Raw genomic sequence first — 24,998 nt, forward strand, 5'->3', positions numbered from 1 at the left:
TGTAGCATCCATCCCTGGTGACCCAGCTGCGCATGTCCTGGATTCGAGCGGCTATACTACAGCCCAAACCCGGCGACGCCATGGAGGACATAATAAAGCATTTGGCTCAGGCTAATGCACAGCAGCAACAGACCAATGCACACCTGCTCCAATCCTTGCAAGTGCAGGAAAAAAAATTCCAAGAACAGATGGATCAGGCCAATGCACGTCAGCAGCAAGCCTTGCAATTGCAGGAAAAAAGGCACCAAGAACAGATGGTTCTCCTGGCCAAGTCGATCCGTGCCGGACCGGCAGCAACAACCCCGGGACCGGGTGACGACGGCAGCGTCCGGAAAGCGGTGAGACAAGCATTACAAAAGATGACCCCGGGGGATGATGTGGAAGCGTTCCTGGCGGTGTTTGAGCGGGTGGCCGAGCGGGAAAAGCTGCCGACCCCCCAGTGGGCTGAGGTGTTGTCGCCCTATCTGACGGGGGAACCCCAAAAAGCGTACCTGGACCTCTGTACCGAGGACGCCATTGACTATGTGACCCTGAAAGCCGAAATACTGGCACGGTTGGGGGTGAATACCTATGTACGGGCTCAGCGGGTAAATCAGTGGTTCTATGAGGAAGCTAAACCCGTACGCTCCCAGGCCTATGACTTATTGCATCTTGTAAAAAAGTGGTTGCAGCCTGACACTCTGAGCCCGGCGCAAATGGTGGAAAGGGTAGTAGTGGATCGTTTTGTGCGCACTTTACCCGTCACCGTTCAACGGTGGGTAGGACAGGGTGACCCGAGTACCCTGGACCAATTAGTGTCCCTGGTAGAGCGGCATGTGGCTACGCAGGACTTGATACGGGACACTGAGACTTTGCGTACCGCCCGTCGGTCCGGCCCCTCCAAGCCTAGGGCCAAGGACCCACCGCTGACACCGGTGCAGGAGTCCCCTACCGTCCCGTCTGAGGCCGCGGCCGCCCTTCCTGAGGTCCGGAAGGTTCTGTACCCTAAACGACAACCCGTGAAGGGGGTTCCCGTCTCCATTAGATGTTGGCGGTGCCAGCGGGTGGGACATATGGAAGCCCAGTGTCCACTCACCACGGAGCCCATGGATTGTGGGGTTACCCGGCGGGGTTCAATGTATGCTCAGGTGGTGTGTACCGCTGACCTGGTCTACCCAGAGACTGAGCCCCACTTGTGCCAAATTCAGGTGAATGGATGTCCGGTTACAGGCTTGTTGGATTCCGGAAGCTTAGTGACCCTTGTGCGATCAACCCTAAGGGCTAAAGTAAAGGCCACAGGACGTACCGTGGGGGTGGTTTGCATACATGGGGACCGCCGAGACTATCCCACGGGGATAGTCACCATCACAGCACCTTGCGGTCAGGTGCAACATGAGGTGGGACTTATTAATACTCTTCCCTATGATGTGATCCTAGGAAGGGATCTGCCCTATTTTTGGACTTTATGGAAGGGACCTCCTAAGTCCCCTCAGATATTGGTCAGTCCGGGACCTGAGCCCTACAATCCTGAATCCGGGACGCCTGCCGTAGGGGTCCCCATGATAGGGACAGGATGTGAACCTGATAGGTCGCCCCTAGAGGTATTGGCAGGAGAGGCTGAGACGGTCGAGCCCATCCCGGAGTTGGAGGCGTCCCCGGATACGTTTGGGACAGCCCAACTCCAGGACCCTACATTAATACATGCCCGGAGTCGGGTGACAGTAGTTGACGGGGTGGCACAGCTGCCTGGTGCCCAGGTAAGATACCCCCATTTCGCTCTTAAGCTGGATTTACTCTACCGGGTAGATGAAATACGGGGCGTAGGGGTAGAGCAGTTGGTGGTGCCCCAGCCGTATCGCCGGCGGGTCCTCGACTTGGCTCATAAACACCTGATGAGTGGTCACCTAGGGGTCAAGAAAACGCAGGAGCGAATATTGCAAAGGTTCTATTGGCCCGGGGTCTTTGGGGAGGTAAAACGGTTCTGCGAAACCTGCCCGGAGTGTCAGCTTACCGCACCCCTGACCCACTTTCGCAGTCCGTTGGTACCGTTACCCATTATAGAAGTCCCTTTTGAACGGATAGGGATGGATCTGGTGGGGCCCCTCGTAAAGTCTGCTCGAAGGCACCAGCATATCCTAGTGATCGTTGACTATGCCACCCGGTATCCAGAAGCGATACCTCTCAGACATACTGCAGCCAAGCTTATAGCTCGGGAGTTGTTTGCTGTGTTCTGCCGGGTGGGGTTGCCCAAGGAGATCCTTACGGATCAGGGGACCCCATTCATGTCTAAAGTGACCAAAGAGCTATGCCGGCTACTCCAGATCAAGCAGTTGCGTACGTCCGTGTATCATCCTCAGACGGATGGTTTAGTGGAACGATTCAATAAAACCCTGAAAACCATGCTCAAAAGGGTGATTTCCAAAGACGGGAAAGACTGGGATATGATGCTTCCCTATTTGATGTTTGCCATACGAGAGGTGCCACAGGCATCCACGGGGTTTTCGCCTTTTGAATTGTTATACGGGCGACATCCCCGGGGATTGTTGGACCTGGCAAAAGAAACCTGGGAGCAGGAGCCCACCCCCCATAAAAGTGTGATTGAACACATTTTGGGTATGCAGAACCGCATAAGCGCGGTCATGCCAATTGTGAAGGAGCATTTACAGGAGGCTCAGGCCGCGCAAAGCGGCCGCTACAATAGACAAGCCACCGTGCGGACCTTTAATCCCGGGGATCGGGTGTTGGTATTGATTCCCACGGCGGAGAGTAAATTCCTGGCTCAGTGGCAAGGCCCCTACGAGATAAAGGAAAGAGTCGGGGTGGTTAACTATAAAGTATTGCAGCCCGGTAGGCGGAAACCTGAACAAATATACCATGTCAACCTATTAAAACCGTGGCAGGAACGGGAAAGCCTGATGGCTGTTTTTTCCCCACCTCCCTCCTCTTCGGGTCGTTCACATCCGGCTCCAGCGACCTCTGGAGAGGACGAACCAGAAGTAAGGATTGGAGAAGCCCTCACCAAGACACAGAGGCGAGAGGCCAGACGGTTGGTTCAGCAGAACCCCGATGTCTTCTCCGAGCTGCCCGGTAGGACCAGTCTGATACGACATGATATTGTCACCGAGCCCCACCTGAAGGTACGCCTGAAGTCATACCGAGTACCGGAGGCTCGACGACAAGCCATATCGGAGGAAGTAAAGACAATGTTACGCCTGGGGGTCATCGAAAAATCCCGGAGTGAATGGGCTAGTCCGATTGTCCTAATACCAAAACCCGATGGCTCCTTAAGGTTCTGCAATGACTTTAGGAGATTGAACGAAATATCCAAGTTTGATCTCTACCCCATGCCCCGGGTGGATGAGCTGATTGATAGGCTGGGACAGGCGCGATATTTTACCACGCTCGACCTGACCAAGGGGTACTGGCAGGTGCCACTAACGGAGTCCGCCAAGGAGAAAACCGCTTTTGTTACGCCGGATGGTCTCTTCCACTATGTTGTCTTGCCTTTTGGGTTACATGGCGCTCCGGCCACGTTCCAGAGGTTGATGGACTTAGTGCTGGAACCGCACCAGGCGTATGCATCAGCGTACCTTGATGACATCATTATTTACAGCTCCGATTGGCAGACCCACTTGGAACAGGTACAAGCGGTGGTAGACGCGCTTCGAACAGCCGGATTGACAGCCAATCCCAAGAAATGTGCGTTGGGACTCACAGAAGCCCGCTACTTGGGCTACGTAATAGGCCAAGGAGTGATTAAGCCCCAAATTAACAAAGTTGAGGCGATCCAGAAGTGGCCTAGACCCCTGACCACGAAGCAGGTTAGGGCCTTCCTGGGGATCGTGGGGTACTACAGGAGGTTTGTAAAAGATTTTGCGGGACTATCAGCCCCCTTGACGGACCTTCTCAAAGGCAAGAAGTCCGTCATGGTGCGCTGGACTCCGCAGGCCGAGGACTCCTTCCGGGCCCTGAAGGGGGTCCTGTGCGGACAGCCCGTTCTTGTAAACCCTGATTTCCGGAAAGAGTTCATAGTACAGACTGACGCCTCAGAGGTCGGCCTGGGGGCAGTGCTGTCTCAGGTGGTTCAGGGGGTGGAACACCCCGTCACCTTCTTAAGCAGGAAGCTCACCCCTCCCGAGCGGAATTATAGCGTAGTGGAGGAGTGCCTGGCGATCAAGTGGGCCTTGGAGTCCCTACGCTATTACCTGCTGGGACGTCAGTTTCGCTTGGTGACGGATCACTCTCCACTGGTCTGGATGAGGTCCGCCAAGGAACGGAATGCCCGGGTTACCCGGTGGTTCCTTTCTCTGCAGAAATTCCGGTTTACGGTTGAACACCGGGCCGGTAGGTTGCAGGGCAACGCCGATGCCTTGTCCCGCGGCCCGTGTTTGATGGCAGGAGTTCAACCCCGCTCAATTGAACTGAGGGGGGGGGTATGTGAGACTGTGACCGGGGTTATCTATGACGGCCGGTATGTCTCGCCCCGGTTGTGCTCACTCCATGATAATCCACTATAGGGTTAATGCGGTTTCCCTACAGGCTGAAGGGAGGGTTAAATAGATTCAGGAACAAGGGCAGGTGTGCCGGGTGTGAGGGAGTGATCACATCTCCCTGAGTTCTCTGCCGGAAAGGCACATATGTACTATTGTGGACTTTTTCTTTGGAATAAACGGTGTGCTGTGAACCTTGGTGCCTGGATCCCGTGTCTTCTGCAGCGCAGCCGACGACGCTACCTCACAATACATATATATTATATATACATATTATATATACATAATATATATATATATATATATATATATATATTATATATATATAAATATACACATTATAATAAATATATATATACACACACACATACACAAGATATATATGTAATCTACTGTATATTACATAGTGTATTACATATTTACAATTTATTACAGTTTTTTGTGTTCTAAAGTTGTATTCCAATAAATATATTTTATGTTCTATCCAAATATCTTGATTATTGTATCATAAAAATTATTAAATGTCTGATGTCCACATTCACATGTTCATGTACTACAAAAAAATTTTCACTTAACTATAAGCAATATATGTAGGAGTCGTAGTTGTGGAGTCCGAGTCGGTGCAAGGGAAATTGAGGAGTCTGAGTCGAAGGTTTGGCTTACCAACTCCACAGCCCTGAATGTTACTATAAAAGGAGGTTAGTATTCTTCTGTACCTACACCTGTCTGCATAGCTGTAATGTTACTGTAAAAAAGGACAGTAATCATCTGTAACTACACCTATCTGTATAGCTGTAATGTTACTATAAAGGAGGTCAGTAAGCATACACATCACAGAAGACGTTGGGGGCATACACATCACAGAAGACTATGGGGGTATACATATCACAAGAGACGATGGGGCATATACATCACAGGAGAGGCTGGGGTTATATACATCAAAAGAGTTACTGGGGACATATACATCACATATATCACAGGAGAGGCTGGCGGCATATACATCACAGGAAGGGCTGGGGGCATATATATATATATATATATATATATATATATATATATATATATATCACAGGAGAGGCTGGGGCATATACATCACATGAGTCGCTGGGGCACAGATATCACTGAGAGGCATATATATGGCTGAGGGGCACAGACAGCACTTGGGGGGCACGGACAGCTCTGTTGGGGCACAAGGATCACTGGGTAGCAGTTATCACTAGGGGGGCACAGACAGCACTGGGGGAGCACAGATATCACTGGGGGCACGGACAGCATTTCCGGGGCATAGACATCACTGGGTGTTACGGACATCACTAGGGGGCATGGACAGTACAAGGGGGGCTTGTATATATCACAAGGGGAGCACAGACATCACTAGGGGGGAACTGGGGAGCACAGACAGCACTTCCGGAGCATAGACATCACTAGAGGGGCACGGGCAGTACAGAGGACCATGGACATCACTGGCACAGTACTGATTATGGCACACAGCACTGGGGGATAGCACACAGGTCTGGAGAGGGCACACAGCACCGGAGGGCACACACAGCACTGAAGGAGGGGGCACACAGCCCCGGAGGCCAAACACAGCACCGGAGGGCACACAGCACTGGAAGCCGTGTAGCTGCTGCTAGTCTTCTGTGGGACAGGAGAGTGCTAACCCTGCCCACAAAGTAAGTCCTGAGCACACTAGCACTGGCCAGTGTTAAGACCCAATGGTATGCTCACGTAGCGTTCAGTAGTTAACACTTCAGTGCCAAAGTCACGTTTGCAAGTGACTCGCGTTAATCTCACATCACAACACCCGGCACAGCCGCACAGTCTCCAGGCAGGAGCGTCTGAGCTGCATAGAAATACATACAGCCGACCTGCTCCTTTCAGGAGAGTGTGCAGCTCTGCCATATGATCTGATGTGAGACTAGCACGAGTCACTTGTAAGTGTGACTCCGGAATGCACGTCTTCGCAGCGCACATGGGGATTTAAAGCGCCAGCAAGACGCGGTGGCCAGCCCAAGCACTGCGAACCCTGAAATGTGCCCGGGGACTGCAGAGAACTTCATTGCGGGCCGCATACGGCCCGTGGGCCGGAGGTTCCCCACCTCTGCTGTAAAAGGAGGTCAGTAATCTTCTGTATGTACATCTCTCTGTATAACTGTAATGTTACTATAAAGGAAATCAGTAATCTTCTGTATATACACCTGTTTGTATAGCTGTAATGTTAATGTGAAGGAGGTCAGTAATCTACTGTATGTACACCTGTCTTTATAGCTGATATGTTACAGTAAAGTCCAGTGTAAGTCAGTAATGTTAATCTGTGAGACCAACCATGCCAAGAATGTGTAGAAACTGGGCTTCAGTAGAAGGCAAATGGATAGAAAGCAGTTATAAAACTGGTGCTTACTGTATATAAGGGGACATTTGAGTAGTACTGGAGTGATCGACAGTCATGGTGTCCTGGTAGTTAGCATACCAGTACCTCCATGACTGACATACAGAAGGGCAGGTGAACACAGGGTTGGCTATGCTGGTTTCATTTCAAACGTATGATCTTTTGAGCTCCAGCCAGAAGTGTCTGGAAGCAGCTTTCTCTCATTGCTCCCACAGGAAGAACATGAATGCTAAGCTTAGAGTATCCATGTTTATGGAGGAGTTTCAGGAGATTGATGATGACCAAACAAGCGTTTTCCAACAGTTCCATGTTTATGCCTACTTGGTTAACCATGGGTGGATTCAAATGGTAAATATGGTTTCTTTTTCTTCCCATTTGTCAGGATAGCTTCCCACTTGTAACATTAAAAATAGAGGTAGAAAAGATTCTTACTTGGATTCGGATTCAGCTTGTGAAGGGTCATCAGCTCCTAAGAAAAAAAAGAGGACTTCAGGCAAAATATAATGTTTATGTACTGAAAGCACTAGCTTAAGAAGTTAATATCTTCCAACATATTTTTCATGTTAACACTAGAACTACTGGACTCGTGACACCTATATAGAAATACATGGTGCAAAGTAGTCAAAATGACTACCTCAGTAGTGCTAGTGTTAAATCTCCCTAGTGGTCAGCTAGTTGCCAAGGGCCCTATCCCTCCATCCTTCAGTAATCAGTGTTCACACTGGGTAACCCTACATTTTTATGGCACTATGTAATACAATAAACACCCCGTCTATCACTTGAACATGATAGTCACTTTCATACTACTTTTCGGTGGGCGTTCCTAAATCCACTGCTGTTTCACAATAATGGCATACATGGACAAACCAGAATTTTTTTCTAAAAAATACACCTTTAACAATGTTAATTTTTTTAGCTGAGAAGTGGAATGCTGATACATTTTCCTAATTGTTTCCAGATAGTTTAGTGGATTTAAAAATTATTTTATTCTGTGGTAGAAACTACATTATAAGATGCTGATACTTGTTGGTACATACAAGAAATAGCATTCTTTTTAATAGTCATTATAATATCAAGTAATAAGTTATAGTGTCCTAAAAAGGAAGATTTTGACAAAACTAACATTACAGACTGTCAGCGGTTACATTTACTGCATTGTATATCCACAGGAGGTAAGCAACCAGAAGAAAAAAGTGCAGGCAACAGCTTACTCTCAATCAGGATCTGAGTAATAATAGCTAATGCGCTCACTATAATCTCCTAAATCCAAATCTCAGCACATTTTCAAGATAAAGTCACTTTGCAGTAATTGTACAGATATACGTAAATACAGTGGGTACGGAAATTATTCAGATCCTTTGCTCAGACACTCAAATTTAAATCATAAACTGTCCATTTTCTTGTGATCCTCCTTGAGATAGTTTTACTCCTTCATTGGAGTCCAGCTGTGTTTAATTAAACTGACAGGACTTGATTTGGAAAGGCACACACCTGCCTATATAAGACCTCACAGCTCACAGTGCATGTCAGACCAAATGAGAATCATGAGGTCAAAGGAACTGCTCAAGGAGCTCAGAAACAGAATTGTGGCAAGGCACAGATCTGGCCAAGGTTACATAAGAATTTCTGTAGTACTCAAAGTTCCTTAGAGCACAGAGGTCTCCATAATCCTTAAATGGAAGAAGTTTGGGACCACCAGAGTTCTTCCTAGACCTGGCCATCCAAACAAACTGAGCAATCATGGGAGAAGAGCCTTGGTGAGAGAGGTAAAGAAGAACCCCAAGAGCACTGTGGCTGAGCTCCAGAGATGCAGTAGTGAGATGGGAGAAAGTTCCACAAAGTCAACTATCACTGCAGCAACCCATCAGTCAGGCCTTTATGGCAGATTGGCCCAATGGAAGCCTCTCGGTGCAAGAAATATGAAAGTCCGCATAGAGTTGCAAAAAAAAATATGAAGGACTCCCAGACTATGAGAAATAAGATAGTCTGGTCTGATGAGATGAGGATAGAACTTTTTGGTGATAATTCTAAGCGGTATGTGTGGAGAAAACCAAGCACTGCTCATCACCTGCACAATACAATCCCCACAGTGAAACATGGTGGTGGCAGCATCATGCTATGAGGGTGTTTTTCAGCTGCAGGGACAGGACGACCGATTGCAATTGAAGGAAAGATGAATACGGCCAAGTACAGAGATCCTGGAAGAAAACCTCTTCCAGAGTGCTCTGGACCTCAGACTTGGCCGAAGGTTCACCTTCCAACAATACAAGGACACTAATATCCCAGGTAAAATATCAGAAGAGTGGCTTCAGAACAACTCTGTGACCATTCTTGACAATCCCATCCAGAGCCCTGACCTAAACTCAATTAAGCTTCTCTGGAGAGACCTGAAAATGGCTGTCCACCAACATTCACCATCCAACCTGACAAAACTGGAGATAATCTGCAAGGAAGAATGGCAGAGGATCCCCAAATCCAAGTGTAAAAAACCTGTTGCATCACTCACAAGAAGACTCATTGCTGAACTAGCTCAAAGGGGAAATACTCAATACTGAGCAAAGGGTCTGAATACTTCTGACCATGTGATATTTCAGTTTTTCTTGTTTAATAAATTTGCAAAAATTTCTACATTTCTGTTTTTTTCTGTCAAGATAGGGTGTAGAGTGTACATTAAGGAGAAAATGAACTTTTTTGAATTTACCAAATGGCTGTAACGAAACAGTGAAAAAATTTAAAAGTGGCCTGAATACTTTCCGTTCCCACTGTGTGCACACACACACACACACACACACACACACACACACACTCTACAGTGCCTTGCAAAACTATTCGGATCCCTTGAATTTTTCAACCTTTTCTCACATTTCAGGCTTCAAACATAAAGATAACATTTTTAATGTTATGGTGAAGAATCAACAACAAGTGGGACAATATTGTGAAGTTGAACGAAATTTATTGCTTATTTTAAAAAATAAATAACTGAAAAGTGGGGCGTGCAATATTATTTGGCCCCTTTACTTTCAGTGCAGCAAACTCACTCCAGAAGTTCATTGAGGATCACTGAATGATCCAATGTTGTCCTAAATGACTGATGATGATAAATATAATCCACCTGTGTGTAATCTAGTCTCCGTATAAATGCACCTGCTCTGTTATAGTCTCAGTGATCTGTTTAAAAGCGCAGAGAGCATCATGAAGACCAAGGAACACAACAGACAGGTCCGTGATACTGTTGTGGAGAAGTTTAAAGCCGGATTTGGTTACAAAAAGATTTTCAAAACTTTAAACATCCAAAAGGAGCACTGTGCAAGCGACCATAATGAAATGGAAGGCGTATCATACCACTGCAAATTTCCAAGACCCAGACATCCATCAAAACATTAATCTCAAACAAGGAGAAGACTGATCAGAGATGCAGCCAAGAGGCCCATGATTACTCTGGATGAACTGCAGAGATCTACAGCTGAGGTGGGAGAGTCTGTCCATAGGACAACAATCAATCGTACACTGCACAAATCTGGCCTTTATGGAAGAGTGGCAAGAAGAAAGCCATTTCTCAAAGATATCCATAAAAAGTGTTGTTTAAAGTTCGCCACAAGCCACCTGGGAGACACACCAAACATGTGGAAGAAGGTGTTCTGGTCAGATGAAACCAAAAATCGAACTATTTGGGCACAATGCCAAACAATATGTTTGGCGTAAAAGCAACACAGCTCATCACCCTGAACACATCAACCCCATTGTCAAACATGGTGGTGGCAGCATCATGGTTTGGGCCTGATTTGCTTCAGCAGGGACAGGGAAGATGGTTAAAATTGATGGGAAGATGGATGGAGCCAAATACAGGACCATTCTTGAAGAAAACCTGTTGGAGTCTGCAAAAGACCTGAGACTGGGACGGAGATTTGTCTTCCAACAAGACAATGATCCAAAACATAAGCAAAATCTACAATGGAATGATTCACAAATAAACGTATCCAAGTATGAGAATGGCCAAGTCAAAGTCCAGACCTGAATCCAATCGAGAATCTGTGGAAAGAGCTGAAAACTGCTGTTCACAAACGCTCTCCATCCAACCTCAGTCACCTTCGAGCTGTTTGCAAAGGAAGAATGGGCAAGAATTTCAGTCTCTCGATGTGCAAAACTGATAGACATACAGTACAGACCAAAAGTTTGGATACACCTTCTCATTCAAAGAGTTTTATTTATTTTCATGACTCTGAAAATTGTAGATTCACATTGAAGGCATCAAAACTATGAATTAACACATGTGGAATTCAATACTTAACAAAAAAGTGTGAAACAACTGAAAATATGTCTTATATTCTAGGTTCTTCAAAGTAGCCACATTTTGCTTTGATTACTGCTTTGCACACTCTTGGCATTCTCTTGATGAGCTTCAAGAGGTAGTCACCGGAAATGGTTTCACTTCACAGGTGTGCCCTGTCAGGTTTAATAAGTGGGATTTCTTGCCTTATAAATGGGGTTGGGACCATCAGTTGTGTTGTGTAGAAGTCTGGTGGATACACAGATGATAGTCCTACTGATGTTAGAATTTGTATTACGGCAAGAAAAAAGCAGCTAAGTAAAGAAAAACGAGTGGCCATCATTACTTTAAGAAATGAAGGTCAGTCAGTTCTAAAAATTGGGAAAACTTTGAAAGTGTCACCAAGTGCACTGGCAAGAACCCTCAAACGCTACAAAGAAACTGTCTCACAAGAGGACCGCCCCAGGAAAGGAAGACCACGAGTCACCTCTGGTGCGGAGGATAAGTTTATCCGAGTCACCAGCCTCATAAATCGCAGGTTAACAGCAGCTCAGATTAGAGACCAGGTCAATGTCACACAGAGTTCTAGCAGCAGACATCTCTAGAACAACTGTTAAGAGGAGACTATGTGCAGCAGGCCTTCATGGTAAAGAAGGGAATTTTGTTTACTTACCGTAAATTCCTTTTCTTCTAGCTCTAATTGGGAGACCCAGACAATTGGGTGTATAGCTACTGCCTCCGGAGGCCACACAAAGTATTACACTTAAAAGTGTAAGGCCCCTCCCCTACTGCCTATACACCCCCCGTGGGATCACGGGCTCCTCAGTTTTAGTGCAAAAGCAAGAAGGAGGAAAGCCAATAAACTGGTTTAAACAAATTCAATCCGAAGGAATATCGGAGAACTGAAACCATTCAACATGAACAACATGTGTATACAAAAAAACAGGGGCGGGTGCTGGGTCTCCCAATTAGAGCTAGAAGAAAAGGAATTTACGGTAAGTAAACAAAATTCCCTTCTTCTTTGTCGCTCTATTGGGAGACCCAGACAATTGGGATGTCCAAAAGCAATCCCTGGGTGGGTAAAATAATACCTCGTGATAGGGCCATAAAAACGGCCCTTCTTTACAGGTGGGCAATTGCCGCCTGAAGGACTTGTCTACCTAGGCTGGCGTCCGCCGAAGCATAGGTATGCACCTGATAATGCTTGGAAAAAGTGTGCAGACTCGACCAAGTAGCCGCCTGGCACACTTGCTGAGCCGTAGCCTGGTGCCGTAATGCCCAGGACGCACCCACGGCTCTGGTAGAATGGGCCTTCAGCCCTGAGGGAACCGGAAGCCCCGCAGAACGGTAGGCTTCAAGAATTGGTTCCTTGATCCACCGAGCCAGGGTGGATTTGGAAGCTTGCGATCCTTTACGCTGGCCTGTGACAAGGACAAAGAGTGCATCCGAACGGCGCAGAGGAGCCGTGCGGGAAATGTAGATTCTGAGTGCTCTCACCAGATCCAACAAATGCAAATCCTTTTCACATTGATGAACTTGACAAGGACACAAAGAAGGTAAGGAGATATCCTGATTGAGATGAAAGGGGGATACCACCTTAGGAAGAAACTCCGGAATCGGGCGCAGAACCACCTTGTCCTGGTGAAACACCAGGAAGGGGGATTTGCATGACAGTGCTGCTAGTTCGGACACTCTCCGAAGAGATGTGACCGCTACTAGAAAGGCCACTTTCTGTGAAAGGCGAGACAGGGAAACATCCCTCAAAGGCTCGAAAGGCGGCTTCTGGAGAGCAATTAGAACCCTGTTCAGATCCCAGGGCTCTAACGGCCGCTTGTAAGGAGGGACGATATGACAAACCCCTTGCAGGAACGTGCGTACCTGAGGGAGTCGTGCTAGGCGCTTCTGAAAAAATACAGATAGCGCAGAGACTTGTCCCTTAAGGGAGCCGAGCGAGAGACCTTTTTCCAACCCGGATTGCAGGAAGGAAAGAAAAGTAGGCAAAGCAAATGGCCAGGGAGAAACTTCCTGAGCAGAGCACCAAGCTAAGAATATCTTCCACGTCCTGTGGTAGATCTTAGCAGAGGTTAGTTTCCTAGCCTGTCTCATGGTGGCAATGACCTCTTGAGATAATCCTGTAGACGCTAGGATCCAGGACTCAATGGCCACACAGTCAGGCTCAGGGCCGCAGAATTCTGATGGAAAAACGGCCCTTGAGACAGCAAGTCTGGTCGGTCTGGTATTGCCCACGGTTGTCCTACCGTGAGATGCCACAGATCCGGGTACCACGACCTCCTTGGCCAGTCTGGGGCGACGAGGATGGCGCGGCGGCAGTCGGACCTGATCTTGCGTAGCACTCTGGGCAACAGCGCCAGAGGTGGGAACACATAAGGCAGCCGGAACTGCGACCAATCTTGGACTAAGGCGTCCGCCGCTAGAGCTCTGAGATCGTGAGACCGTGCCATGAAGGCCGGGACCTTGTTGTTGTGCCGGGACGCCATTAGGTCGACGTCCGGCCTCCCCCAGCGGCGACAGATCTCCTGAAACACGTCCGGGTGAAGAGACCATTCCCCTGCGTCCATACCCTGGCGACTGAGGAAGTCTGCTTCCCAGTTTTCTACGCCCGGGATGTGAACTGCGGATATGGTGGATGCTGTGTCTTCCACCCACGTCAGAATTCGCCGGACTTCCTGGAAGGCTTGCCGACTGCGTGTCCCTCCTTGGTGGTTGATGTATGCCACCGCTGTGGAGTTGTCCGACTGAATTCGGATCTGCTTGCCTTCTAGCCACTGCTGGAAGGCTCGTAGGGCAAGATACACTGCTCTGATTTCCAGAACATTGATCTGAAGGGTGGACTCTTGCTGAGTCCACGTACCTTGAGCCCGGTGGTGGAGAAAAACTGCTCCCCACCCTGATAGACTCGCGTCCGTTGTGACCACCGCCCAGGATGGGGGTAGGAAGGATTTTCCTATGGACAGTGAGGAGGGAAGAAGCCACCACTGAAAAGAGTCCTTGGCTGCCTGAGAAAGGGAGACGTTCCTGTCTAGGGACGTCGACTTCCCGTCCCATTGACGGAGAATGTCCCATTGTAGTGGACGAAGATGAAACTGCGCAAAAGGGACTGCCTCCATTGCTGCTACCATCTTCCCTAAGAAGTGCATGAGGCGTCTCAAGGGGTGCGACTGGCCCTGAAGGAGAGATTGCACCCCTGTCTGTAGTGAACGCTGTTTGTCCAGCGGAAGCATCACTATCGCTGATAGAGTATGAAACTCCATGCCAAGGTATGTTATCGATTGGGTTGGAGTCAGATTTGACTTTGAAAAGTTGATGATCCACCCGAAACTCTGGAGAGTCTCCAGCGCAACGTTCAGACTGTGTTGGCATGCCTCTTGAGAGGGTGCCTTGACAAGTAGATCGTCCAAGTAAGGGATCACAGAGTGACCCTGAGAGTGCAGGACTGCTACTACTGCTGCCATGACCTTGGTGAAGACCCTTGGGGCTGTCGCCAGACCGAAAGGCAGGGCTACGAACTGAAGGTGTTCGTCTCCTATAACGAAGCGTAGAAAACGCTGGTGCTCTGGAGCAATCGGCACGTGGAGATAAGCATCCTTGATGTCTATTGATGCTAGGAAATCTCCTTGAGACATTGAGGCGATGACGGAGCGGAGGGATTCCATCCGGAACCGCCTGGTTTTCACGTGCTTGTTGAGCAGTTTTAGGTCCAGAACAGGACGGAAAGACCCGTCCTTTTTTGGCACCACAAACAAATTGGAGTAAAAACCGTGACCTTGCTCCTGAAGAGGAACAGGGATCACCACTCCTTCTGCCTTTAAAGAGCACACCGCCTGCAGAAGAGCCTCGGCTCGGCCGGGAGGCGGAGAAGTTCTGAAGAATCGAGTTGGAGGACGAGAGCTGAACTCTATCCTGTACCCGTGAGACAGAATGTCTCTCACCCAACGGTCTTTGACATGTGGCAGCAAAATGTCGCCAAAGCGGGAGAGCCTGCCACCGACCGAGGATGCGGAGAGAGGAGGCCGAGAGTCATGAGGAAGCCGCCTTGGTAGCGGTTCCTCCAGCTGCTTTCTTTGGGCGTGACTGAGCCCGCCAAGAATCTGAGCTCCTCTGATCCTTTTGAGTCCTTTTGGACGAGGAGAATTGGGACCTGCCCGAGCCTCGAAAGGACCGAAACCTGGAATGTCCCCTCCTCTGTTGGGGTTTATTTGGTCTGGGCTGAGGTAAGGAAGAATCCTTACCCTTGGACTGTTTAATGATTTCATCCAATCTCTCACCAAACAGTCTGTCACCAGAAAATGGTAAACTGGTTAAGCACTTCTTGGAAGCAGAATCTGCCTTCCATTCCCTTAACCACAATGCTCTGCGTAAAACCACGGAGTTGGCGGACGCCACTGCCGTACGGCTTGTAGAGTCCAGGACAGCATTAATAGCGTAAGACGCAAATGCAGACATTTGAGAGGTTAAGGACGCTACTTGCGGAACAGATGTACGTGTGACAGTGTCAATCTGCGCCAGACCAGCTGAAATAGCTTGGAGTGCCCATACAGCTGCGAATGCTGGAGCAAACGACGCGCCGATAGCTTCATAGATGGATTTCAACCAGAGTTCCATCTGTCTGTCAGTGGCATCTTTAAGTGAAGCCCCATCTTCCACTGCAACTATGGATCTAGCCGCAAGCCTGGAGATTGGGGGATCCACCTTTGGACACTGGGTCCAGCTCTTGACCACGTCCGGGGGAAAGGGATAACGTGTATCCTTAAGACGTTTGGAGAAACGCTTATCTGGATAAGCGTGGTGTTTCTGGACTGACTCTCTAAAGTCAGAGTGGTCCAGAAAAGTACTCAATTTACGCTTGGGATACCTGAAATGGAATTTCTCCTGCTGTGAAGCTGACTCCTCCACTGGAGGAGCTGGGGAAGAAATATCCAACATTTTATTAATGGACGCGATGAGATCATTCACTATTGCGTCCCCATCAGGTGTATCCAGATTGAGAGCGGTCTCAGGATCAGAATCCTGATCAGCTACCTCTGCCTCATCATACAGAGAGTCCTCCTGCTGGGACCCTGACCAGTGTGATGAAGTCGAGGGTCGCTCATAGCAAGCTCGCTTAGGCTGTCTGGGACTGTCGTCCGTGTCAGAGCCATCACACCGGGATGCATGGGACCCCCCCGGAGCACGGATTTGTTCCAAATGGGGGAGGCCAGTGAGCATTGAATCAACAGTGCCCATGGTCTGAGCTACCGGTCTGGACTGCAAAGTCTCAAGGATTTTAGACATAGTCACCGACAGTTTATCAGCAAAAACTGCAAACTCCGTCCCTGTCACCTGGACAGTGTTCACAGGCGGTTCTCCTTGGGCCACTTCTAGCAGAGACCCTGGCTGAGCAAGTGCTACAGGGGCCGAACATTGCACACAATGGGGGTCAGTGGCACCTGCCGGTAGAACAGCCCCACATGCGGTACAAGTAGCATAGAAAGACTGTGTCTTGGCCCCCTTGCTTTTTGCGGACGACATGCTGTTGTCTAGCAATCTAGGAGGGTATATAGCCAAGAATAGCGACCGTACAGTGCACTGTATAGCATACAAGCATAAAGTACAAATGAACACTTCGGCACTAATGGGGTCAGCACCCGAGGTGCCTCTTACCGCCCGCTGCCAGTGGGTGTGTGGTCGCCAGAATCTCGTGTCTGGGTCTCCCAGAGCTTGTCTCCCCTCTCCAGTCAGACTGCAAACAGGAATGGCTGCCGGCGTCCTATGAAGAGGGGCGGGCCGTGGGCGTGCCCCAGACAAAGTGCGGGAAACTGGCGTCCCACTGTGCCCAGTGAGGGGGGTGGAGTGTGCTAAGCAGACTCCAGCCCTCAGCGCTGACGTTCTGACCAGCGTCCCGCCCTTCCCCTGACTGGCAGGCCTGGGGGCGGGAACGAAACGGAACTAGGCCGCAAAAGCCGGGGACTCGATTTATAAGTGCGGCCGTCATATATGCACGGCCAGCGCGGAAGTCCCCGGCGCACCACAAGTCCCAGCCGCGCCGCAGTGTAAAAAACCGCCAGCAGCGGCTGGCGCGGCAGTCCCTAATACATAAACTCACGCAGCAAAGCTGCGGTGAGTAAAGCACAAGCGTGTCGCGCTGCTGTCCCCGGCGCACTAACACACCCAGCAATGCTGCAGTGTGTGTGCGTGATTTGTACGGGGACACAGAGTACCTTAATGTAGCAGGGTCCTGTCCCTGACGATACTCAGCTCCATGTCCAGCAGATTCCCAGGGGCTGTGGACGGAGCACGGTCTCCTGTGCCTGGAGACCGATGGGATCCCACTTCACCCAGAGCCCTAAGGGGATGGGGAAGGAAAACAGCATGTGGGCTCCAGCCTCCGTACCCGCAATGGGTACCTCAACCTTAACAAACACCGCCAACAAACGTGGGGTGAGAAGGGAGCATGCTGGGGGCCCTAGTATGGGCCCTCTTTTCTTCCATCCGACAAAGTCAGCAGCTGCTGCTGACTAAACAGTGGAGCTATGCGTGGATGTCTGAACTCCTTCGCACAAAGCATGAAAACTGAGGAGCCCGTGATCCCACGGGGGGTGTATAGGCAGTAGGGGAGGGGCCTTACACTTTTAAGTGTAATACTTTGTGTGGCCTCCGGAGGCAGTAGCTATACACCCAATTGTCTGGGTCTCCCAATAGAGCGACAAAGAAATAGCTGCTAGGAAACCACTGCTAAGGACAGGCAACAAGCAGAAGAAACTTGTTTGGGCTAAAGAACACAAGGAATGGACATTAGACCAGTGAAAATCTGTGCTTTGGTCTGATGAGTCCAAATTTGAGATCTTTGAATCCAACCACCGTGTCTTTGTGCGATGCAGAAAAGGTGAACGGATGGAATCTACATGCCTGGTTCCCAACGTGAAGCATGGAGGAGGAGGTGTGATGGTGCTTTGTTGGTGACACTGTTGGGGATTTATTCAAAATTGAAGGCATACTGAACCAGCATGGCTACCACAACATCTTGCAGCGGCATGCTATGCCATCCGGTTTGCGTTTAGTTGGACCATCATTTATTTTTCAACAGGACAATAACCCCAAACACACCTCCAGGCTGTGTAAGGGCTCTTTGACTAAGAAGGAGAGTGATGGGGCGCTACGCCAGATGGCCTGGCCTCCACAGTCACCAGACCTGAACCCAATCGAGATGGTTTGGCATGAGCTGGACCGCAGAGTGAAGGCAAAAGGGCGAACAAGTGCTAAGCATCTCTGGGAACTCCTTCAAGACTGTTGGAAGACCATTTCCGGTGACTACTTCTTCAAGCTCATCAAGAGAATGCCAAGAGTGTGCAAAGCAGTAATGAAAGCAAAAGGTGGCTACTTTGAAGAACCTAGAATATATGACATATTTTCAGTTGTTTCACACTTTTTTCTTAAGTATTTCATGCCACATGTGTTAATTCATAGTTTTGATTCCTTCAATGTGAATCTACAATTTTCAGTCATGAAAATAAAGAAAACTCTTTGAATGAGGTGTGTCCAAACTTTTGGTCTGTACTGTATACCCCAAGCGACTTGCAGCTGTAATCGCAGCAAAAGGTGGCGCTACAAAGTATTAAATTAAAGGGGATGAATAATATTGTACGCCCCAATTTTCAGTTATTTTTTTAAAAAGTGTAAAATAAGCCATAAATTCCATTCCCCTTCACAATTGTGTCCCACTTGTTGTTGATTCTTCACCAAAACATTAAAATTTTTATCTTTATGTTTGAAGCCTGAAATGTGGGAAAAGGTTGAAAAATTCAAGAGGGCCGAATAATTTCGCAAGGCACTGTATACACATTAAGCTGAAAGTGGACCTGTTGGCTCAACAGGCACTGTCTAAAGTAAAAAAATGAAACTGTATTTCTGTCACATCTAAATAACAAATAAGTAAATAGTTAACTATTATTAGGTGGATGGTAGAGTGGATGTGAATCGTTTCAGTCCAGTTGCGGCCCCTGAGAACTGTCTCCTACCTGCCAGCCTCTGACGGCTCTTCTTCTGACTCGTATGTGTGTTATGCAGCAATGATGACATTGTGCTATGTCAGCTAATCAAAAGCAAATACGAGGATGCTGCCGAGCAAGATGCGGTTTTCAGCGCTCCTGAACAGAGATTACGAACCTGAATGCTGGACTGTGTCCTGCAAATCGATTTGTACCAACTCATATAATCCAACACAGAACAGTCCGTGTCCACCAAGGACTGCTAACAAATACACAGGAAACTTGGCTGGACATATGTTTTATTGAAAGACTACTAAATTAAGTGCCATTACCTTCTTTGTCTGTTACTGGACTGCCCAGTGTAAATCCACCACCCACTGCTCTCTCAGGACTGCCAAACATTGCCGTTCCCTTCTTTTTACTAGCTCCATAGTAAGGAGAAGAGTTATGTTTAGTCCTTGAGCCATGTTCAAAAATTAACTGCGAACATCTGTAAGAGAGAAAGAAAGATAACAAAGAAATAAAGAGTGAAACCTCAGCACAATACACAATAGAACGAAAATACTCTATAGAATATATCACAAATTAACTATAATATTTTTTAAGCTACAAATGTAATTTGTATATATTTTATAAAAGGGGTTAATTACCATATTTTGCAGCCTCATGGAGAAAGTAGGTGCTAAGCTGTGCCTAAGGGTAGCATTCCACTTGCGAGAGACTTGAGCGTCTCTCGCATCGCATCTCCCGGGACGGCCTGCCTCTCTCCCGACAGGAGCGGGTTAGCTGCATCTATTTCAATGCAGCTGAGACACTCCAGTCGGGAAAGAGGCAGGCCGTCCCAGGTGATGCAAAGCGAGAGACGCTCGCGTCTCTCGCAAGTGGAATCCTACCCTTAAAGAGGACCTTTCACCATTTTTTACATGGAAAACTGGTTACAGAATGATGCAGGGGCTGAAGATCTGAATTAATCATATTATTTATTTCTCATCTCCATTCTGGGCATATAGGCTTGTAAAATTTAAATGCCTACTTCCTCCTCAACCAAGGGGGCGTTAGCAGAGATTCTTCCCTGGGGTATTTTCTCTTTCCCCTGTATTACCTTGACCAATGAGAAGCAGGAGGCGTTATTCAGTAAATAAAATAACGCCCACAGTAAAGGTCGGATCCGGCTTTCTCTGTGTGATATGGTAAGACAGATTAATCTGGTCACACAGATCTCACTGTTGGCGATTACTAACAGCACAAGTGCAGGAGCAGAACTGTCATGAGTGGTGTCCTTACATAAACCACATTGCACGTCACCCATAGCTCAAGGAAATAATGCAGTGGCACCTGTGCATAGATGCACAGATGTATGTGACATGCTGAATCTCTCCTCGCACAGTGCTGTTATGTCATTTATCATACAATCACAGTGCCGGTAGACTAGAGCTGCATAGTGCAAGCCGCATGTTACATACATTACTATACATCTATCTATTCCACACTATGGGGACAGTATTCCCCGATTCCAGGGATAGGTGCAGAGCTCTTTTATTAAAGAGAACAGGCTACAGTCATACTTGCCTTAAAAGATCTTCAGACTGCCTGTGTGCTTTCCTTACACACACTGCAGGATCCTCGCTCCTTCACTGTGCTCTTACAGTGATGCACTTATAGTTACAATATAGATCTCAAGATATGAAGAAGCGATCTATGCACTTGGTAAAGAACAGTTTAGCAGTTACTTTCCCCATGGTGGCATCAAAGTAGGGCAATTAACCCTATTACAAAACGTATTCAAATTCCTTTCTAGCCTAAAAATTCTTTGTATATGAACCTCCTGAATTGTAAAGCGCTGCAGAATATGTTGGCGCCATAGAAATAAAGATTTATTATTAATATTATTACTGGTTAATGAATTAATAAAATTATTTAGAATAAATAGTGAAGAGCTTTAAAGAGAAACTAATAAAAACTATGCCGTCAAGGAGTAAAGACCCACCTAATCAGATGTTATGGAATCACTAATATACCAAACATGAAAATACAAAATATAACTCACCTAGGTTACACTATGGCAACAATTACAGAACGAATAGGTTTATTAAAAACAAAACAACTTACGCATGATGCCGATCATTGACCGCATAATCATCAGCAGTCCAGCCAGTTAAATCTTTTAAGGAACTATCAGCATTATTTTGGAGTAGGTACTTCACTAAACTGATGTGGCCGTTACTTGCTGCAATCATTAAAGGAGTCCTGTAATAAATATTGGAATTTGTTGAGTATAAGAGGCAATCGCTATAGTTACAACACAACAGAATAACAGCGGCTGGCCATTTTGGAAAATCCTTTCTAAATGACCTAATTGGATAACAGAAAGGGCTCCATCATCACTACCGCTATATATTAGGTAGAGTAAGAAGCTCTTGCTAAGGCTAGTTTTTGCCCTTGAGGGCTTAAATTGAACCTGTCATATTCCCAAATGTTATTAATATGCAGATTTAGGGTTAAAGGGAATCTGTCAGCAGGTTTTTGCTCCTCATCTGAGAGCAACATGATGTAGGCAAAGAGGCCCTGAGTTCAATGATGTATCACTTAGATTAGTGGCTGCAGCTGTTCTGACACAGTGAAAGATTTTACATTTTGCATGTAATAGTGCTGGGAGGACTGCTCCTGCTCACACCAGGCTTTCAGTGTACATTTCCATAGACAGAAGCTGCTAATCACAGAGGGGGGTGGAGTCAGACTATAACTCATGCTGCTGAGATCCATTAATGATAAAGATAACAGGCTTAAGCTAACATTGCAGGAAAACAAAAAAAATAATAAAAAAAAAATGATAAAACAGATGCAGGGCTGAAGTCTTTGTTTCAACACTTGCAACATGCTGACTTTAGGTTATATTGCAGAAATCTGCTGACAGAGTCCCTTTAATAGTGTTCCAATGCCGTCCAGCCGCTTTGCTAAAAGTCCAGGCGTTTATAGAGGGACTAAAGTCAACGCTTACAGCACCATGATTGGCGTCTGAATCCATGCAGTGGCACTTTGATCTGCACAGATTTGTTGGAGAATGAGCTGTCAATCAAAGTGCAGGGGTGTGATTACAGCAGCCACTCACTGTATGCTGAACAGAGACTGTTGCTGCTCTGTGCACACCTTTACAACTGAAAGTTGGGGCTTAAGGGAGGAATACTTGCATATTTCCACACTTTCAATAAGGTGGCCAGACGGCATTGTAACCCTGCAGATTAAACCTGTATCTAAAGGTTAGTAGAGTTTGGGGACATGACAGGTTCCCTTTAACCACTGAGAGGATGACCAATTTATTGCAAAGAGCACTGCCAAATTCATTCCACATATACCAATCACTATGGACGATCTGTAAAATCTGTCTTCAATAAATACAGATTTTTTTTATATTACTGAGATAGGAGATGGCAGTTGTTTTTTTAAGATTCTCCCTCAGCCTCTAGCTCCTCCCTCTGTTTCTAGCTCCTCCTTCCTGCCTCTAGCTCATCCTCCCTTCTACAGCTTTACCAGGGAATTGAAAATTTTGAGGATGAAGGATTAGTCCAGAAGGAGAAAGAAACAGATTTCTCTGATAACATATATTACAAAGTTGCTTATTTTCATGTGTGCTATTGATTATATAAAAATTAAAACAACAGTAACACTTTAAGCATCCTTATTGCATCTTAGCAAGGATTTTTACCTTCCATTGTTGTCCCTTAAATTTAAATCTGCTCCTTCTTTGACTAAAAGTTCCATCATTTCTTGATGATTTTCAGTAACAGCAAGAACAAGTGGTGTACAGCCATCCTTAAAGAAAAAAAAAAAAAGATGTTAGTAGGATTAAGAGGGAGTACCACGCACAGGCTACATTGGCGTACAGCGCACAGGCTACAGGGGCGTACAGCGCACAGGCTACAGGGGCGTACAGCGCACAGGCTACAGGGGCGTACAGCGCACAGGCTACAGGGGCGTACAGCGCACAGGCTACAGGGGCGTACAGCGCACAGGCTACAGGGGCGTACAGCGCACAGGCTACAGGGGCGCACAGCGCACAGGCTACAGGGGCGCACAGCGCACAGGCTACAGGGGCGTACAGCGCACAGGCTACAGGGGCGTACAGCGCACAGGCTACAGGGGCGCACAGCGCACAGGCTACAGGGGCGCACAGCGCACAGGCTACCGGGGCGCACAGCGCACAGGCTACCGGGGCGTACAGCGCACAGGCTACCGGGGCGTACAGCGCACAGGCTACCGGGGCGTACAGCGCACAGGCTACCGGGGCGTACAGCGCACAGGCTACCGGGGCGTACAGCGCACAGGCTACCGGGGCGTACAGCGCACAGGCTACAGGGGCATACAGGGGCGTACAGCGCACAGGCTACAGGGGCGTACAGCGCACAGGCTACAGGGGCGTACAGCGCACAGGCTACAGGGGCGTACAGCGCACAGGCTACAGGGGCGTACAGCGCACAGGCTACAGGGGCGTACAGCGCACAGGCTACAGGGGCGTACAGCGCACAGGCTACAGGGGCGTACAGCGCACAGGCTACAGGGGCGTACAGCGCACAGGCTACAGGGGCGTACAGCGCACAGGCTACAGGGGCGTACAGCGCACAGGCTACAGGGGCGTACAGCGCACAGGCTACAGGGGCGTACAGCGCACAGGCTACAGGGGCGTACAGCGCACAGGCTACAGGGGCGTACAGCGCACAGGCTACAGGGGCGTACAGCGCACAGGCTACAGGGGCGTACAGCGCACAGGCTACAGGGGCGTACAGCGCACAGGCTACAGGGGCGTACAGCGCACAGGCTACAGGGGCGTACAGCGCACAGGCTACAGGGGCGTACAGCGCACAGGCTACAGGGGCGTACAGCGCACAGGCTACAGGGGCGTACAGCGCACAGGCTACAGGGGCGTACAGCGCACAGGCTACAGGGGCGTACCACGCGCAGGCGCACCTCTAGCCATTTAGACTAAGGAATATTTATAACATATAGTTTATAATTATCATTAAGTGATCTGACTACCGCATTTTCAGACAATTCTCCCTACTGGAATGTCATGGACTTCCTCTCCCTATTACAAGCTCCTGTGCCAAATGCATGCAACAAAGATTTAGAGAAATTATTCCTTCAGGGGCAATGATCATATTGAACACATAATGTGCCAATTAGACAATCTGCAAAGCACTTTATTTAAAATACTATCACATCATCCAAACAAATCACTTCAAAACACCAGTCTAGTGGTGGCTATCTTGCCGTCCACTGACTGTGGTCTAGAGTAGAGTAGAGTCTGTAGAGTAGTAAAGTCTGTAGCAGCCGAGATGTTGAGTCAGGATACAGGAGGTGGTGGTGAGCATTTCATTCTCTGCTACTTCCACGCCTGTCAAACTGTATGCAGGCATAACAGAAAGGTGAGCTTTCCTCAGTGGTGTACCGCCAATGGCAGACCACACAGCCGCTATGGGACCCTTGATTCAGGGGGCCCATACAAGTGCTAGCACCCCACCCATCAACGCATGTTCAACTGTATTGGAACCATGGAAGACAGATAAAGTTGAATGCAGTTATGAAAAAAAAAAAGCCTCCATCATTCCTCAGCTTCTGATGGATGACAACTCAGTGCAGTGGGTGCGATGATGTCATTTTATTGTGCCCACTGAGCCGAGCAGTGAGGAGTTTCAGAACGCTCACTCCAAAGCAGCAGAGGAACGAGGAGAGGGATTTTTTTTTAAATCAATGAGTACAATGTGTGGCCCATTATACCAAATGGAAGGCAATGTGAGGACATTATGTTATCTGGAGGGCAATGTGGGGCCCATTATATTATATGGAAGGCAATGTGAGGCCCATACTACTACAAGGAGGGCAATGTGGGGCAC

General features: G+C 48.0%; 1 protein-coding gene across 7 annotated transcripts in view; it reads right to left on the reverse strand.

The window, feature by feature from the left end:
- The window catches only part of ANKRD26 (ankyrin repeat domain containing 26), a 230,837-nt gene that overhangs the window by 185,745 nt on the left and 20,094 nt on the right, over window positions 1-24,998 (reverse strand). For all 7 annotated transcript variants that reach the window (XM_075345040.1, XM_075345039.1, XM_075345038.1 and 4 more), the window contains exons 4-7: window positions 22,814-22,920; window positions 21,220-21,357; window positions 19,443-19,600; window positions 7,291-7,327 (exon numbers count right to left, since the gene is read on the reverse strand). In XM_075345040.1, the coding sequence (XP_075201155.1) occupies window positions 7,291-7,327; window positions 19,443-19,600; window positions 21,220-21,357; window positions 22,814-22,920 (440 nt within the window). The remainder of the gene's footprint in view (window positions 1-7,290; window positions 7,328-19,442; window positions 19,601-21,219; window positions 21,358-22,813; window positions 22,921-24,998) is intronic.

Source organism: Anomaloglossus baeobatrachus, chromosome 4 (genome assembly GCF_048569485.1).
Source record: "Anomaloglossus baeobatrachus isolate aAnoBae1 chromosome 4, aAnoBae1.hap1, whole genome shotgun sequence".
Lineage (NCBI taxonomy): Eukaryota > Metazoa > Chordata > Amphibia > Anura > Aromobatidae > Anomaloglossus > Anomaloglossus baeobatrachus.